The sequence below is a fragment of the Bos javanicus genome, chromosome 19, assembly GCF_032452875.1.
Source record: "Bos javanicus breed banteng chromosome 19, ARS-OSU_banteng_1.0, whole genome shotgun sequence".
Classification (NCBI taxonomy): Eukaryota; Metazoa; Chordata; class Mammalia; order Artiodactyla; family Bovidae; genus Bos; species Bos javanicus.
Genome location: NC_083886.1, coordinates 26371812 through 26387515, shown reverse-complemented (window position 1 = coordinate 26387515; position 15704 = coordinate 26371812). Strand labels below are relative to the sequence as shown.

General features: G+C 54.5%; 1 protein-coding gene across 3 annotated transcripts in view; it reads right to left on the bottom strand.

Annotated features, from left to right (window-relative positions):
- Nucleotides 1–15704, bottom strand: part of SPNS2 (SPNS lysolipid transporter 2, sphingosine-1-phosphate) — an 87937-nt gene that overhangs the window by 25778 nt on the left and 46455 nt on the right. Inside the window, exon 1 of one of the 3 annotated variants that reach the window (XM_061390758.1) lies at nucleotides 11385–11956. The exons of the other annotated variants lie outside the window; for them this stretch is intronic. Within the exon in view, the coding sequence (XP_061246742.1) occupies nucleotides 11385–11754 (370 nt within the window). The 5' untranslated portion in view covers nucleotides 11755–11956. Of the gene's footprint in view, nucleotides 1–11384; nucleotides 11957–15704 lie in introns of those variants that run through there. 3 annotated transcript variants of the gene reach the window in all.

Below are 15704 nucleotides of genomic sequence, written 5' to 3'. Positions count from 1 at the left end.
TGTCAGGGGCAAGATCTGAAACCAGCAGCCCCCTGCAATCCAGCCTTGGGTCCAAGGCCTGAATTCCAGGCAGAAAGTCAGAGAAACCCCCCCAGGGAACAGGGCCTCGGGCGGGCTGTAAGACTCCAGGTCAAGCCCTGCCCAAGCCTTTCTGGGTTGTTTTCCCTCTTCCAGGCCTGCAAAGGGCCACTGCCGCAGGCGAGTGAGATCCCACTGGCCACTGGCACGGGAAGCGTGTGTCACAGCAGCCCGGACGGTCGTCTCAGATTTTCCTCTGGGCTCCAGGCTGGCTTGGACCCACACAACCCCCCTCCCTTCTTCACCACAGCCTTATTTTTAGCCTCTTTCCTGGAGGCTGAGGTTTAGTGGGTCACAGGACGGGCCTCACGCCCAGGAGCAGCCTCCTACAGCTCAGACCCAGCCCATTCCACCAGCCCAGGGTGAGCAAGGTGGGGCTTCCATCCCACATGCAACTCCCCCGACCCATGGCCACAGCCCCCGATCCAGGCTTCTCCAGGCAGTCACCCCAAATCCACAGCCACAACTGTCCTCTGTCCACGGGGTCCTTGTCCCTGAGCCAAGAAAAAACATTCTGCAGAAGCAGGAGCACCTGAATTTCTTACCCATTGACCCTAATTACACCCCTCTCAAGCCTCCAAGGGGCTCGCCTCTTGTCCAAGGCCAGCTGCCCATTCTGCCTCCTGGGGAGCTGGCCCTGGGTTAGCTGCTGGCTTGCCTTGTGCTGTCAGCACCTCCCTCACCCCTGTGAAGGAGGGAGAGAAAAAGACGGCTGGTAGAGGGAATGAGGTAGGACTGTTTCTACCACCAGTATCAGTGAGAGGTGAGCGCGTTTGTGGACTCCGCAGGAGGCAGGGTGCCTCAGATGGTAAACAATCTATTTGCCTGCAATGCAGAAGACCCGGGTTCAATCCCTGGGTGGGGAAGATCCCCTGAAGAAAGGAACGGCTATCCACTCTAGTATTCTTGCCTGCAGAATTCTGTGGACACCAGAGGTGTCTGGTGGGCTACAGTCCATGGGGTTGCAAAGAGTTGGACACAACTGAGCGACTAACACTTCGCAGATGAAGTTCTTTTTTCTTTTTTTTTAGTTCCCCAACCAGGGGCTGAACTCAGGCCACATCAGTGAAAGCGCTGAGTCCTAACCTCTAGACTGCCAGGGAATTTCCATAGCTAAAGTTCTTAAAAGAATTTTCATCCCTCCCAACTCAATGTCCTCACCTCCATCCTCTGTTGAAGCCAACCACCTCCTGGTGGCTCAGTCCCACAGGCTTTCTCATCCCTCAGCATCGCAGTCACCTGGACCCCAATTCCACGACTCCACCACCTGGTCCACTCCCTAGGCCAGACACCGGGGAGTCGGCCACGAAACCCCCTCACCTCCCATGAATGGGTCCCAAGGATTCTCTCTCTTCATCTCCAACTGGTATCCTCCCTGGACTCCCTGCCTCCAGCCTCTCCCATCCACCCAGCACCCCTCAGGCAGCCTGATCACACAAGCACTTATCAGCTTCTTATTAAGTCCTGGGCTGGGGTTTCAGAGATCACAGACAGTCTCTGGACTCAAGGAGCTAAGGCTGTGGCCCAGCGGTTGTCAGCTCTGGCCAGGGCTCAGAGTCATCTAAGTTGTTGTTGGTTGGTTGCTCAGTCGTGTCCAATTCCTCGCGATCCCATGGACTGCAGCACACCAGGCTTCCCTGTCCTTCACTATCTTCTGGAGACCTAGGGGGTCTTCAAAACACACGGCCCCGGACCCTTGTGCATAATACTACTGCTAATGACAACAGTAATATGGGTGTTAACATGTACTGTGGGCTCACTACATGCCAGACACTCTTCTGAGAGTGGAACCAAATTATTAGCTCACTGAGCGTGGCTGCCGCACTAGGGTTTAGTGGCTTTGCATTACCACCCAAATTCAGCCCAGACTTCTCGCATTTGAGGCCTCCACGCTCCAGATCTGCACAATCACCCTGTCTAGAAGCGAAAGCCAGGAATCTATTAACACACTGTCCAGGTAGCTGGAAACCACTGGCCTGGGTGGTCTGAACCCCTGTGGCTTGCACATCATGGTCCACAGGACTCCAAAGCCTTGACACAGCCGTGCCCTCTTCCTGGGCTGTTCATCTCTACCTGTTAACCTCCACCTCATCCAGGGCCCAGATCCAAGCTCATTTCTACCAAGGTTCTTCCACCCCCCAGCTCCCTCCTTTGGGGCTCTTATTGAAGAGATGCCTGTAACCTTGAGGTACCCCCAGAGCTGGATGAAATCTGGCCTGACTCATCCATCTGGCTGGTCACAGATATTCACAGTGACTCCCCATCACTGCTGGCCCCTCAATCCCCCCCAGAGGAGCCAGGTCCAGAACCCAACCTGCTGACATCACTGAGTCCTCAAAAAGGCTGCGGTGTAAGAGGAAATCCACACTGATGTCAGGAGCCCCCAGTTCAGACCAGCCTCAGATGCAAGGTAGGGACGTGATCCCGAGGTCTCTTTCTGCCTCGTCATCCAGTGCAGTCCACCTTGCCTCTCTCAGAGTAGCAGGCAGCATAGCTGAATTCCTAGGCTCTGGGTTCAAATTCTGATTTCTCCACCTTTCCTGCTATGTGATCTCAGGCAAGTTATTTAACTTCTCTGTGTCAGTTTCCTCCTCTGTAACAAGGATTAATTTTTTAAATTAATTTTTATTATAGTATACTTGATTTACAATATTGTGTTAGTTTTAGGTGATACCAAAGTGAATCAGTTTATATATATATATATATATATATATATACACACACATATAATATATACACACACATATATCTCCACTCATTTTTAGATTATTTTCCCATATAGGTAGGTCATTATAGAGTATTGAATAGAGTTCTCTGTGCTATACAGTAGGTTCTTTTTAGTTACCTTTTTTATATATACTAGAGTATAGAAGGCAGTGGCACCCCACTCCAGTACTCTTGCCTGGAAAATCCCATGGACAGAGGAGCCTGGAAGGTTGCAGTCCATGGGGTCACTGAGGGTCAGACACGACTGAGCGACTTCACTTTCACTTTTCATTTTCATGCATTGGAGAAGGAAATGGCAACCCAGTCCAGTGTTCTTGCCTGGAGAATCCCGGGGACGGGGGAGCCTGGCGGGCTGCCGTCTATGGGGTCGCACAGAGTCGGACACGACTGAAGCGACTTAGCAGCAGCAGCAGCAGAGTATACATGTCAATCTCAATCTCCAAATTTATCCCTCCCCTTGCCTTTCCCCTTGGTAACAAACCATAAGTTTGTTTTCTCTATCTGTAACTCTATTTCTATTTTGCAGGTAAGTTCATTTGTACCATTTTTTTTAGATTCCACATATAAGCGATATCATATGATAGTTGTCTTTCTCTGTCTGATGCACTTCACTCAGCATAACAATCTTTAGGCCCGTCCATGTCGCTGCAAATGGTATTGTTTTGTTCTTTTCTGTGGCTGAGTAATATTCCTATATATATATACGTATGTATGTATATCTATATACCATAACAAGAATAAATTTTAACATCTGCTTTATATAGTTGTTGTGAAGTTTAAATGGGTTAATCCTGTAAAATGCTTGGAATGGTGCTCGGCACATAGTAGGTAGTCAATAAATGCTATAAACCTTATAAACCCGATCATAGATCATTAACTTATGGGGCAAGAGTCCTGTCCTGTGATTGGTTTCTGGAGAATGGGAACCCCCATCTCAGTGTTTTTTTCTCCAAAATGGGGGCAGATGGCGGGTGCCGCTTGCCATTGGCCTGTCCCTCTTGGAGGGACCCTTGTCCCCTTTGGAGGCCTTACAGCTGGCTCAGTCTGGAAGTCTCACCCCTGCTACCATACTGGGCTGTAGCTCCCGCCCCGGTAATTATAGGGGCCTGAGGGCCTGGCTCTGCTGACCTGGCTCTGAATGGCTCAGGCTAAGAAACCACAGCCTGGCCCCACCAGCACCCACCCCCTCCTTCCTGAGCCTGAAGGGACTGACCAAGGCAGTTCCTCAGCCAGGGACCCGGGCTGTCAAGAAAGCTCACTTCTACCTGCCCCAGAGTGTCCACAGGGCAAGACCCTCCCCCGATCCCCCAGGGACAAGCTGAGTGACCTCTGGGAGCATCTGGCCTCTATTCTGGGGCCCAGGTTGCCCATCTGAGAGTGACCCAGAATCCACAGACATCCCTGCTGTGTCCATCCTAAATCTTAATCGAGTTTGTTTTATATACACTCTCCCTCCTATTCCCCACATCTGCCTAGAAATCTGGATCATCAATGTTAGGACAGCCTAGTGGTCATCTCTGCAGGGACCATGAGGATGGGGCCCCAGCCCCACAGTCTCAGCCTCTCCCTAGAAGACCTAGACTCCAAACTTGGCCCCTTAAAGAGCACCCATAACACCCCTCCCTACCCACAGCCCTGCCTGCAGACCCCGCCAGCCTGAGGAGAGCAGAGAGCCTTCCCCCAACACCCCACCCCATCCCCTACTCTCCACCAAGCCTCTCTGCCCAGAGTGGGCGGAGACAGGCAGCTGGGCCTCTGGCCTGTGGTTCTGGTCTATCATTTGGGGCCGGCTTTCCTGGAACCGGACTCAGCCTTAGCAATTTGGGGGCTTTGCAGGGCCACTCCTTTCCCACCTCAGCCTCTCCGGCCCTGTTCTGGCTCAAGGACTCCCAAGACCACCAGGGGCTGGGGACAAGGTGGTCACACCCTTATCGTGACCCATGGAGGGTGTGGCCTGTGTGGACACAGACCCAGGATAAGGCCAAGAATGTATGAGGGGAGAGAGGGTAGGGAGAGATAAGAGACCTCGGAACGGCATGGCTCAAGCCCACGAACCCTCAGCCGTCTCCCTGCACGTTGTGCAAGCGGGCTAAGGTGACCGGCAACACCCGCTGCCACTTCTCAGATGGAAAATTGAGATTCAGAAAACACCAGAAAAGAGGCTGCAGCCAGCCCCCTCTCAACATCCACACCAGCCACTCTCACCTGGGTGCTCCAAACAGTGTGTAACTAAGTAACAGCACCCCACCTCAGGCACAGCCCTCTACAGTTTACAAAGCATAACTGTGCTCCTTGTGGTCAGAGATTCCATTTGGAAAGTTCATGCCGGGCAGGGAAAGGATCATGAAGACTCCACAACGGAGGGGTCGGGGAGCGGAAAAGACCCCAGCAAGGTCACCATGGAGGCAGAGAACTGAGGGCAAGGCAGGAGATGGGGTCCGCACCCCTAACCTCCAAACTCTGGCTAGTGCATCATTCTTGCTTCTTTCTCACTCTAAAAGAAGTGCTTCTGCCCTCAGCCATATCTTTACCTAGGGCTCCTTCCACCAACCCCTCAACCACCAAGAGAGGGCCAGGACCAGAGAGGACCAGCGTCCTGCTTCATCCCACCTGGCAGTGTGACCTGGGACCAGCCCTTCACCTCCAGTGCCCCACCTGCAGAAGAGGCAGAACCACCCCGGTGCCCTCCTGCATGTACAGGAGCCATTCTGCTCAGCATGGGGCCAGGCAGCCCCACTGTCAGGTCTGCGGGCAGGGCAGACAGGGACCACACTGACCACTGCCCCCACTTCCTTCCTGGAGACACGAGGCTTGTAGCTCATTGTGAGCCCTGGTCAGCACAAAAGGGCAGCACTGGCCACCACAAGAGAAGCCCCAGCCTCAGCCACAGGGGCCTATCCTGGTCCAGGGTCATCCAAACCTACGAGTGCCCAGAAGGATGGCCTTTGGGGTCAGGCCAGGCTGGGGCAACTCAATTCTGTCACATAGTCGGCCAACAAGAGCCAAGCCTATGCCCAGGCTCAGCAATCCTTGAGGCTGGAGGGAGACAGCTAGCCCATAACAGGGGTAGGTGCCATGATGGATGTGGGACAGAGTGGACGGGACATAGGGAAGACTTCCAGGAAGGAGGGCAGAGGCACCACGGAGGCCCATCAGCAAAAACTAAGTTTGGCCCCTGCAGCAACAGGGAAACAGACCTGGCTATCTTGGGAAAGGGAGATATAGGCAGAGCCGAAGTCTAGCAGGTGAGAGTCCCTGAGACCAAGTCACGTGCCCCATACTACCTTTGGGAGCAAGACCCTGACCACAGAAAAAGAGGAACAAAATCTTCTACTGTGGATTTAAGGCTCAGAGAGGGTCAGGATCTGCCTTAGGTCACACAGCAACTCTGACAAAGCCAGGAGCAGCCCAGGAGATGGTCAGGGCCCATGGGGAGCCCAGCCCCATGAGCCTGGGGATCAAGACAGTGTCTTCTTTGCCTCCTGTGCTCTCATCCCCTATCTACCCTCAGGATTTCAGGCCCCCACACCCAGGGCTTCCCTGGCGGCTCAGACGGTAAAGTGTCTGCCTGTAACGCAGGAGACTTGTGTTCAATCCCTGGGTCGGAAAGATCCCCTGGAGAAGGAAATGGCAACCCACTCCAGTACTCTTGCCTGGAAAATTCCATGGATGGAGGAGCCTGGTAGACTATAGTCCACGGGATCGCAAAGAGTTGGACACGGCCGAACAACTTCACTTCACACCCAGGCAGAAACAAAAGCCACTTCCTGTCAGGGAAGAGACATGAAACTCCTCTCTGAGCAACTCTGGCCCCGAAACCTCCCTCTCAGCCCAGGCTATACCCTGCAGCCTTCCTGCCCCATTCACAAAGGAGAAACAAACGCAGAGGCTGGGAGGGTCACTGGCCCTGAGTCCCAAACCAAGGTAGTGAGTTTCAAGGCACTTCTCTGACAGGTCAACTGCACAAAGGAGGTGCCAACAGATCCAACCAGAAGGTGCCTAAGAAGGAAAAAGGAGCTTGAAAATGGGCTGCTAGTGGTTAGTCACTGGGGTGCTGGCATTCCAGGCTGGCCCAGCGGTGCACCTGGACACTGACCTATCAGACAGGCATTCTGGAATGTGGCCCTGGGACACCCCGCCCTGCAGACATTACGTAGTGCTGACTTGGTGGTGACCAAGGCAGGGCCACTCAAGGGGTCAAACGAAGCCACCTGAGGGGGGAGGGCGGGAGTGGCGTTGATAATCCTTATCCACAGAGATAGCCACAGAGCATGGGGACTGACCTGGCTTCTACACACTCAGGTGATACTGCAGAAGGTCCGGAGCCTCCGTTCCCCTAAGTGTTAGCTCTGGACAGATTCAACAAAGCAGACAAAAAAAAGAAAAAGAGCCAAGAGCCCATGCTTGGCGGCTCTTCCTGCACCCAGCTCAGGTGTTTGGGGAAGCCCCCAGTCCCTGCCAGGCCTGCATTCCAGGCTGGGTCCCTGTACTCCTCTCTCCTGGGTTTGTGTTAGTGAGCCGTTGCCATGGATACCGGTCTCAGCTTCTTTGGCAGAAAAGACTCCCCCAGGGCAGGGCTCTGCCTCTCCTCCTCACCAGCCCCTGCTCCACCCGATTTCAAGTGCCTGGTCTGCCAAGGGGCTGGATCAAAGGGAAGGAAACTGGGTCTCAGGAAGGGAACAGGTGCCCCCAGAGAAGTTAGGGGAGAATAGTCCCCTAACTCTCAAATAGTCATTCAGCAACCATAAACAGGGCCATGCCAACTCCTTCTTGCTGGGCCTAGTTCCAGGAAAAGAATGCTGCCTCCTACACCCTCAGCTCTGCTTCTCTTCTATAGATGGAAGAATGGAAGCCGGGGGCACAGGCTTCTCAGGCACCATGGTGCTGTGCTGGTAAGGTGAGACTCAGGACCCTCAAATGAGAGGCTCCACCCCTTCTCCTGACCTGGCAGCCACAAGTGGGCTCAGAATGGAGAGTGAGTGGCTGCCAGGCTGGTAGGGGCCTTGGGAGTGGGAGCCGCGTGCCCTAGGGGAGCTCAAACTGCTGCTGTTGAACTGAGCTGAAATTCATCTGCCTGGAGGGCTTCCGCCCTGGCCAGCGGAGTCTCCAGTTTTCCAGGTCAGAAGCAGGGGTGGCATGCTCTGTCCTGCCCTGGAGAGAAGACCACACTGGAGGGTTCTGATCCTGCTCCTCCCTACCATGTGACCTTGGGTAAATGCCAGCTCTCTCCCAGCATCCACGTCCCCATCCACCCAGGCAGGTGGAGGGCAGGGTTAAGAGATAGCTTCTGGGCTACATCAGTTCCATCCAACTGAAGCTACGCTCAGTAAGAAAAGCCAGAGTGGGAGCCTGGCCCTTCTCACCTGCTTCTGAGGCCTGCTGCCCTCAGGGGGTTCTCATGGGGAGGAGGAGGAGGAGGAGAAGCCGTAATTAGCTCGATCACCCCGTGGCGGTGGCGCTGGGAATGCCAGGATGGAGGCAGAACCTACTGGAGTTCCCAGGATGGTGAAGAAGCGGGGGATTTGCCAAGGAATCCTAAAAGGAACTGTGAGAAAGTGAGAAATAGGAGGGCACAATGATCGGGCGGCCACAGCTTGGGCAGAGCCATGGAAGAGCAAGGAAAAATGAAGATCTCCTAGGAGTCTGGCCTTGTCCTGGGCATAAGAGACATTCTCAGTTACACTACAACCCTGGGAGGTAGAGGGGAGGAAGTGATCAGCCGGAACCCAGGCGACATCCTCAAGGTCACACGGTTGGGAATTTGAAGAGCCTGGACGTGAACTCTGGCATCAAAGACTCTAGACCTTCATTATCCATTGTGGTGGCCCCAAGCTACTACGGCTTTTGGGAACCTGAAATACAGCTAGTCTAAACTGACCCGTGCTATAAATGCAAAATACACTGAGTTTTGAAACTCAGTATGAAAAGTAGGCAAACTATCCCATCAACAGCTTCTATGTTGATGATGTTGGATACAGTGAGTGGAATAAAATGTTGTTCATTCATTTCATCTAGTCTTTTTACTTTTTTAAATGTGGCTCCTAGAACATGTTAAATTATATTCGTGGTTTGCCTTATATTTCTTTTGGACCAAGCTGGTCTATTCCATGAAAACAGAAATGCACAGGATGAATTGAAAGGAAGAGTGTGGGAACTCTCCCCCTTTTTTTTTTTTTGATGGGGGAGCCAGGGCCAGATGGTGAGATTTTCAGGGATCAGGTGGGTGCAAATATCCAAGATGACTGAGCCATGGACTGTCAGCATCGCCTCATCTGTCCCAGCTGGACAGTCAGCAACAGGTGGACTGAAGCCTGAGATGACCATTCCCCTGCGATCCCCCCAAACCGCCCCCAACCTCCCAAGACACATCAAGCCATAGTAGTTGCCATAGAGACAGTAAATCTTCCTGAAAACTGAACTTGGCAACAAGGGGGTGGTGGTAGGAGAATGACAGTAAAGAGACAGGGAGGGAGCAGGCTCATCCGGAGAGGAAATCTGTGTGTGCTGTGTGCTGGGGGCAGGGTGGAGCAGGAGCTCCCGGCCCTCCCGGGCGGGACAGAAGGGGATGCACAGCTCAGACAGTGTTTGCACAGAGCTTTCAGGACCTTCCTCCCTACTGCTCCACCCCCTGTTACCAATTTACCAAAAGTTTCCTATCTTATTCTCCCATTCTGACTCTGGGACCCCTGTGGGGGTGGGGGCAGATAAGTACCAGCCCTCCTTGATCCCACCCTCCCACCTCAGCCAGTAAACAGAGTCGGTTTCCCTAAGAATGTCAGAGTGTGGGTCGGGTGGGGGTGGGGGGTGGTCTGAGGCCTGAAAAGAGAAGTTGGTGTGACAGAGCCAGAAGCAGGCCATTCACTGACCAGCTGAGAGGGTAGGAACCAGGTAGATGGATTTAGATGGAATGCCAGTTTTGTCGTGCCCTCTCTGAGCCATTGTGGACAAAGGCCTTGGTTTGCTCATCTGTGGACAGAAGTTGACTATCCGCAGGTCCGCCCCCCAGCGTCCGCCCCCCCGCCCGTGTTCTCTGACTTCTCCCCACTTTTGGGTGGCACCTAAGCTCCCAGGTCCCAGGCAGGATGGCACATGCATGAGATGGGCTGGTGTGCTTGGATGGTGCTGACTACTCCAGCTCACCAGACCAAGTAAGAGTCCCCTGGGGGACAGCTCGTCCCAGAAATTGGTGCCAGGGGTACCCCCTTTCAACTCCCCACAGAGAGGAACAGAGAGATAAAAGATTTTGAAAGTGGGAGTCGGGGAAGGCAGAAGCCTCTGCTCTCCAAGCACTTGACACAAAACCCCATTCAACAGACAGGGAGACTGAGTCCTGGCAAAGGGGACCCAGGTGGCATTATATTTTATGGTTTAGGCCAGGATTCGCTTCTCGTCACGGGCACAAAGTTCTCTGTAGAGTCTATCCAAAAAAAAATTTTTTTTTTTTTGTAGTTGCAGATTTTACTAAGCTGTGGTTAGGCAGGTTCTGGGGCCAGCGGGCCAGGATGTCAGGGATCCAGTCACTAGTCTCCTATGGCAGAGAGCCCCCACATGCAAGTCTGGCCCAAGTCCTTTTCTCTTAAGGCTGCACCATTCCCACCCAGGAGCAGCTAAATTTAGGGAAAAGTCCCTGCTCACAGACCCCTGAGAACTGGGGGAGGGAAGCCAGCAGACTAGAATTCCCAGAAGGCTCTTTCATCCCCAGAGGGTCCCACCTCAGAACGGGGAAGAGACCTAAACACTAGCTAAGACCGGCCCAAGGTTACACACCAAGCACAGAAGAGCAGATTCCGGGCGAGAACTCAGTTGTTCTATCGAACCCTAATCCCTCCCTGAGGAGGCTGGCTCCCGGAGACGCTCACAGAGGACTAGCAGTCCCTCTCCTGCCCCAGTGGCCTGCGCCCTACCCCAGGCCCCAAGCGACAGAGAAGAGAGGGAAGAGTCTTCAGGCCTCTAGCCAGGGCCAGCTGCAAACCGCATCCTGGGTCCCCAGGCGCCGCGGACCCGCCCCGCCCCTCCCTCCACTCCCCGCAGCCCCAAGCCTTTGTCAGCCACGCGCTCACACGCTCACACACACACATCCGCGCCGCCCGCGAGCACACACTTGGTCTCCTCTGGCGCACACCCGCAAGGGGCGCGCGCACTCGCGGCACGCACGCAGGGGAGTGGAGGCGGCGGAGGAAGGAAGGAACTGACCGGCTACGGACGGACAGACCGCCTGGGCTGGGGGAAGGGGAGCAGAGGCCCAGGAATCTGAGGCTGGGGCGGGAGGGGTCGCGAAGGCCAGAACGCAGAGAGACGCAAAGGAGACTCTCGCAGAAGAGGACAACGGATGGGACGTCAAGGGCTGGCGGGGACGCGCGAGCTACTCCAGGGGTGGGGACTCCCCCTACCCCTGGCCCGGGGGGTGCGGGGGCGGTCCCAGGATTGGACCAGTAGGTCTTGAGGGCATCACTTGCCCAGTGGTACCTGAGGCGAAGGCCCTTAGGGACCCCACGAAAGGCTTGGATATAGGGGGCCTGCCCCGGGGTACCTCCAGGCAGAGGGTCCTGGTACTCGGACTGGGTGGGGCACTCGCTCACCTGCTACGGTGTACCTGTCCAGGTAGTTGAGCACGTTGCCCAAGCTGAGGATGGCGGCGGCTGCCCCCCGCCCGCGGCCCAAGCTGGCTGGTTTGGGCTGCTGAGCGCCCGGGCCCTTGACAGCCGCTGCGCAGCCAGGAGTGCTGGGGGTGCTGGGGGGTCCGGAAGGGGCCCGTCTCACGCTGCCCGACAGCGTCTGCACCTCATCGTCCGCGGTCGCGACTCCAGCGGCGCCCGCTGCCCGCGCCCCGCAGCAACCGCCACCGCCGACCCCTCGCTGCGCCCCCCGGCGCCGGCGCCGCCGCTCCGCGTCCGCCTCCTCCTCCTCCGCGCCGCCCGCCGCCGCCGAGGCGCATTCCAGGCACATCATGCCGGCCGGGATCGGGGCGGCGGGGGGCGCGGGGGGCGCGGGGCCCAGCTTGGGCCCACTCAGTGCGTGTGTGCGCCGAGGAGCCGCCGCTGCACCATCCCGGCCGGGCCCCGTCGGCTCCTGCGCTCCGGCCCCGGCTGCAGCGCTGCCACAGTTTCAGCCCGATGCGCCGCGGTCGCCGCCGCCGCCGCTCTGACAGCTGCGGCCCGGCCCCGCCCACCAGGCCCTTGCCCAATCAGCCCGGGGCTCGAACCACAGCCCCGCCCCACACGTGCTGCCCCCGGGGGGCGGAGAGGGGGCCGGGCCGCAGAGCCCCTCCCGCCCGACCGGGGCGCAGTCATGCTGGAGCCGCGCGGCCGCCGAGGCTGGCGAGGACCCGGAGGGGTTTGTGGGGAACCACGGAGCTAGGGGCCGCGTGCGGGAAGTAGGACTCCCTGGCACCCACTCAGTGCCCTCCCTCTCCACCCCCTACCGCAGCGGAGAGTCTGGGGGACAGTTGGGGGGGCTGGAGCTCAGGGCATGTGGACATCTTGGAGAGAGGGTCTCAGATGGTTAAATCAGGAGCGCGGGTGGGAGAGCCCGTGACCGCTCCAGCAGCTACGCACCCGCCATGATTTAATCAGTTCAGGGAGGGCTACTGTAAGAACCGAGAAGCATGATCGGTGGGGGTTTTGGTCCAGGGCTCCACCAGACACAGAAGGTTATGTCGCCCACCTCCCCATGGAAACTCAGATCCAGCCCCCAGCCTCCCCCTGGACCCATTCCTGTGTGCACACCAAGACCCTACCCATGCTCCACAGAGAGGCAGCCCCTGGCAGGGAGAGACAGGGCTCCAACTGGGACACCTTGGAAACAGGGCATTAAAAGGGGGCCTTGTCCCCTGAGGGCCCAGTAACCGCAAGCATCAGGCTTCAGCAGCGCATGACAAAGCCCTGAATGGGAGACAGGAAGCTGGGCCCTAACTCAGTTCTGCCCTGGTGTGTGGCATGACCCTAGACAAGAACCCTAACTGGTGTCAGTTTCTCTCTCTGGGGGTAGATAGGAGGATAGGCTTTAGATGGTCTGGAAGTCCCCCAGGTTCTCCCTTGGGGGGGCAGGGAGCCCCATCCCCTGTGGAGTGTCAGGGTAGCTTCTGTATTCGGGATTACATTCTCCACTGTCACGCATCTCAGAGGTGCTGTGGTTCTGGTAAGCTCCGTCCCCTGTTCATGAGTTTGCAGCTTTGATTGAAAAGAAAATCCTGTACAAAGGGCTGAGGACAGAATGCTAGACTGAGACAGAGCCTGGGGAACCAGAATTATGTCCTGTGTTCCACATACAGGTTCCAGGGCCCAGAGATGACCTCACCATGGATGTGCAGCTAGCAGGTGCCAGAGTTGGCACTGACCTGGGGTTGGTGCAATACCTGGGCTGGGAGCTCAGTTCCCACCGCAGGCTGCTCCAGATCCCACATCCATGGGCAGGTGCATCTCGTGAAGGTGGCGGCCACAGTGAGTCATGGCACAGGCAACGGGTGATGCAGCACAAGGCAGCCCTCCCCACGTCCGCCCCACTGTCTCTTGTGAGCAGAGTTAATCCCCAAGCTGGTGTTTCTTGGCGCCTTCGAGGTGTGTTTTAAATTCTGCAAAGTGACTAAAAATATGCATCGTCGTGTTGGGTATGAATGACTGTGACGAGAGGGTTAGGAAAACATTTCATTCTGAAAGTTCTTGTGCTGCCTCTTTCCAGCTTGCTGAGTGCAGGCCTGCAAAGCTGGATGCGGGAAGTTCCACTGGGTGGCCCAGAATGGCAGGTGATCAAACAGGAAAGGACAGACCTAGGAGCTCTGTGGGGTTGGGACTGAGCCCTGGCACTGACCTTCATAATGGTGTGATGATGCCAGGTAGAGGACAGGGCCCAGCCGGAGGATGTGGCCAGCTGTGGGACTGTTGGCAGAAGGCAGAACCATGGCTCTAAGCCCAACACCATGGTCCCCTTCCCACTCCCCCAAATTCCTCATCCTTTCAGCCACAGCCCTGCCCAGGGAGCAGTTTTAGCTCTTAACCAGAGAGAGAGACCCAAGGAAGAAAAGTAATATACCTAAAGTCACATACCTAGTAAATGATGAAGTAAAAGTGTTAAGTTGTACAGTCGTGTCTAACTCTGTGACCCTATGAACTGTAGCCCACCAGACTCCTCTGTCCATTGGATTCTCCAGGCAAGAATACTGGAGTGGGTAGCCATTCCCTTCTCCAGGGGATGTTCCCGACCCAGGGGTGAACTCTGGGTCTCCTGCATTGTAGGCAGATTTTTTACTATCTGAGCCACCAAGGAAGCCCAGTAAATGACGAGGCTTGAAGTAAACCTTGAGGGTAGGGTGTGTCTACCCTCTAATCCAGTGTTTCCTCTACTGCCCCACGGGAATGGGGGCAGTAGCCTCTCTTAGCTTCTCCAGGACAGAGCTTCCTCATCAACCTAATGGGAGGCTGAAGTCAATGATGGCTAAAGGGCATTCTAATATTCATTCATTAAGTTTAGACCATAATTTCAAAACAAATAGGGCACAGGACATTAGAGGTCCATGTCCCAAGGGTGAGTATATTTGGGAAATGGTGAGGTAAACATAGAGAATTAGGTTCCCTCACTGAGGAACTTTTCAGAGCCTTTAATCTGAGAGTGTACATTGGGAGTCTCCCATAGGGAGGTATAGGCTGCCATCTTCCCATGTGTATGAGGCCACAGAACATCTTGGAAGATGACCACGGCTTTGCAGAACACACTCAGAGAAATACTGGCTCCCCTACGTCTGCTAGCTGGGAGCTCAGTCCAGTTCGTCTCTGCCTGTCTCCCTACACGGGAGTGTCTCCAGTGCTCAGCCTGTCTCCTCCCTGCTCACGTGGCACACCCTCCCTTGGCAGCCTCTCACTCATTCTTGGGCTTTCAACAATTACCCACATCCCTAGGACATCCCTCCCTCCATCTTTAGATGTGACCTCATCTCCAAACAGTAGGTCTATATGCAGTTTCCTGCACATTCGCCCCAAGACACCCCCAGCACCTTAAACTCAGCACATCCAAGACTGAACTCTTCATCTTTCCCCTCAACCTGCTCCCACCCAGTATCATTTATCTCTGACAAATAGCAGCAGCATCCACATTGTTACCAAGCAGGAAACCTAGAAGCCATTTGGTACTCCTCCTTCAACTCCCACTTTTAGGGCCCATTCCCTTTTTTCTTAATATATTCAAATGTCTTCATTGCTCACGGACTTAGCTCTAACCTTTCATGTCTCACTTGGACCCTTTTAAAGCTCAACAACACCTGTTCCAACATTCCCCTCCAGTCTTTTCTTCATATTTCTTGCCATAATTTTCTAAGTCACACATACAACCCTATCATTACCTTGCATAAAACCTTTCCATGGCTCTCCACTACTATAAGACTAAAAATATCTAAGTTCCTATCTATGAAACAGAAACAGATGCACAGATATAGAGAACAGGCTTGTGGTTGCCAAGGGGCTGAGGGGGTGAGAGAGGGATGGAGTGGGAGTTTGGGATTAGCAGATGCAAACTATCATATATAGAATGGATACACAACAAGGTCTTACTGTATATCTTATACTAAAACATAATGGAAAAGAACATGAAGTATGTATGTATGTATGTGTATATATATATATATATATATATATATATGTATAACTGAATCACTTTTCTGTACAGCAGAAATTAACATGATAGTGTAAATCAATTATACTTCAATAAATTTTTTAAAAAATATCAAAGTTCCCTAACATGATCTCCAATAATCCTTCATGACCCATGCCAATCTCCAGCCTCAGATCCTACTGCCCATCTCTCAAAATTACACTCATCCATACTGAAAATGGAGCTCCCTAGACTCACTCATAGTTGTGATACTTTCTGGAGCCCAGAGGAGTGGCAGGAATTGGGAGCAATCGTCTCTA